Source organism: Plasmodium cynomolgi (assembly GCF_000321355.1).
Source record: "Plasmodium cynomolgi strain B DNA, scaffold: 1251, whole genome shotgun sequence".
Taxonomy (NCBI): domain Eukaryota; phylum Apicomplexa; class Aconoidasida; order Haemosporida; family Plasmodiidae; genus Plasmodium; species Plasmodium cynomolgi.
Window position 1 is genome coordinate 1 of NW_004193217.1, and position 1,225 is coordinate 1,225.

Consider the following 1,225-nt stretch of genomic DNA (forward strand, 5'->3'; position numbering starts at 1 on the left):
TCATGTATTAATAATAAAGAATATATCTTGTTTTACATTATTCTTTATTATTCTGAAGAATTTATCCTAATCCATAAATCTCATTAGACTTTTATATTTTTATACTAACTATTAAATGTATTAATATTATTTATTTTAGCTTATTATTAAATATATGGAGTTTTTTTTTTAATTCTCTATGAAATATATGTATTGAAATGATATACATAACATAAAAATGCCAAGACATTTAACGGTATATAGCTCTTTTATAATATATGCTTTACTTATTAAATAGTATATGGTATTTCTTATACTTTATATTAAAAAATACGATATTTTATATATTTAGCTATATCTGTATATATTGTTTTTAATTTTTTTTATCTCAGGAAGAAGATATAGATAATTTAACCTCTAAAATTAAGTATTCTTATTTTGAAGATGGAAAAGAGGGTTGCGAAAAAATTCAATTTTACTTAAATATAAGCGATGAGTTTAAAGAAGAATATCAGATTTATGATCTTCGTAAAATATATGAAAAAATTGTAAGAGCTCTTTGCTATATATATAAGGAAAAAAAGAAGGACAATGATAAATTTGACAAAGAACTTTGTTGGTATTTGTATTATTGGTTAGGTGATAAAATATATTCTTTAGTACAAGGTGATAGGAAAGAGTTCTCAAAAATTATTTCCAAGATTTATTGGGAGCTGAATGAAAATAACCCAGACAAATTTAGAGTGTGTGAAGATGTTCATTACCCAATTGATCAAGATATATTTGACAAGAATAAGATCCTGTTTGAATATTCTATGTATTATGAAAAAATAAAACTTGATACAACTTATGTTGATACAACATGTGACAAAAAATATAAAGATGTCTTGCAAAATTATATTGATATATATAGTCATGCATATGAAAATTGTAATGGAAAGAACGGAAAAATATATGATTGTAGTTATTTTCATAAGTTATTCCCAAAAGATAAACATGAAAAATTAATTTCATTTAATTGTAGGAAACAAAACACTACGGTACCTTCCACAGAAACGCAGCGTGGATTAGGTTATGATAGCTCTCTTTTCACGGAACACACTTCTAAAGGTGGAACTACAAAAACTATTATAGGTTCAGTTGTTCCAGTATTAGGGGGTTCTTTTATTTCTTTTCTACTATATAAGGTAAATGGGAATATAATTAAAATCCACAAAATCATAATTTTCATAAAATTATATTTTTG

At 23.8% G+C, this 1,225-nt stretch overlaps 1 protein-coding gene across 1 annotated transcript; it reads left to right on the forward strand.

The window, feature by feature from the left end:
* Nucleotides 1–217: 217 nt before the first annotated feature.
* PCYB_007320 (hypothetical protein) lies at nucleotides 218–1,166 on the forward strand (the record flags this gene model as incomplete). The annotated part of the gene is made up of 2 exons (XM_004228153.1): nucleotides 218–235; nucleotides 372–1,166. Coding segments are annotated over 2 exons (813 nt in total), but the record flags the coding sequence as incomplete, so codon positions are not given.
* Nucleotides 1,167–1,225: the final 59 nt, after the last annotated feature.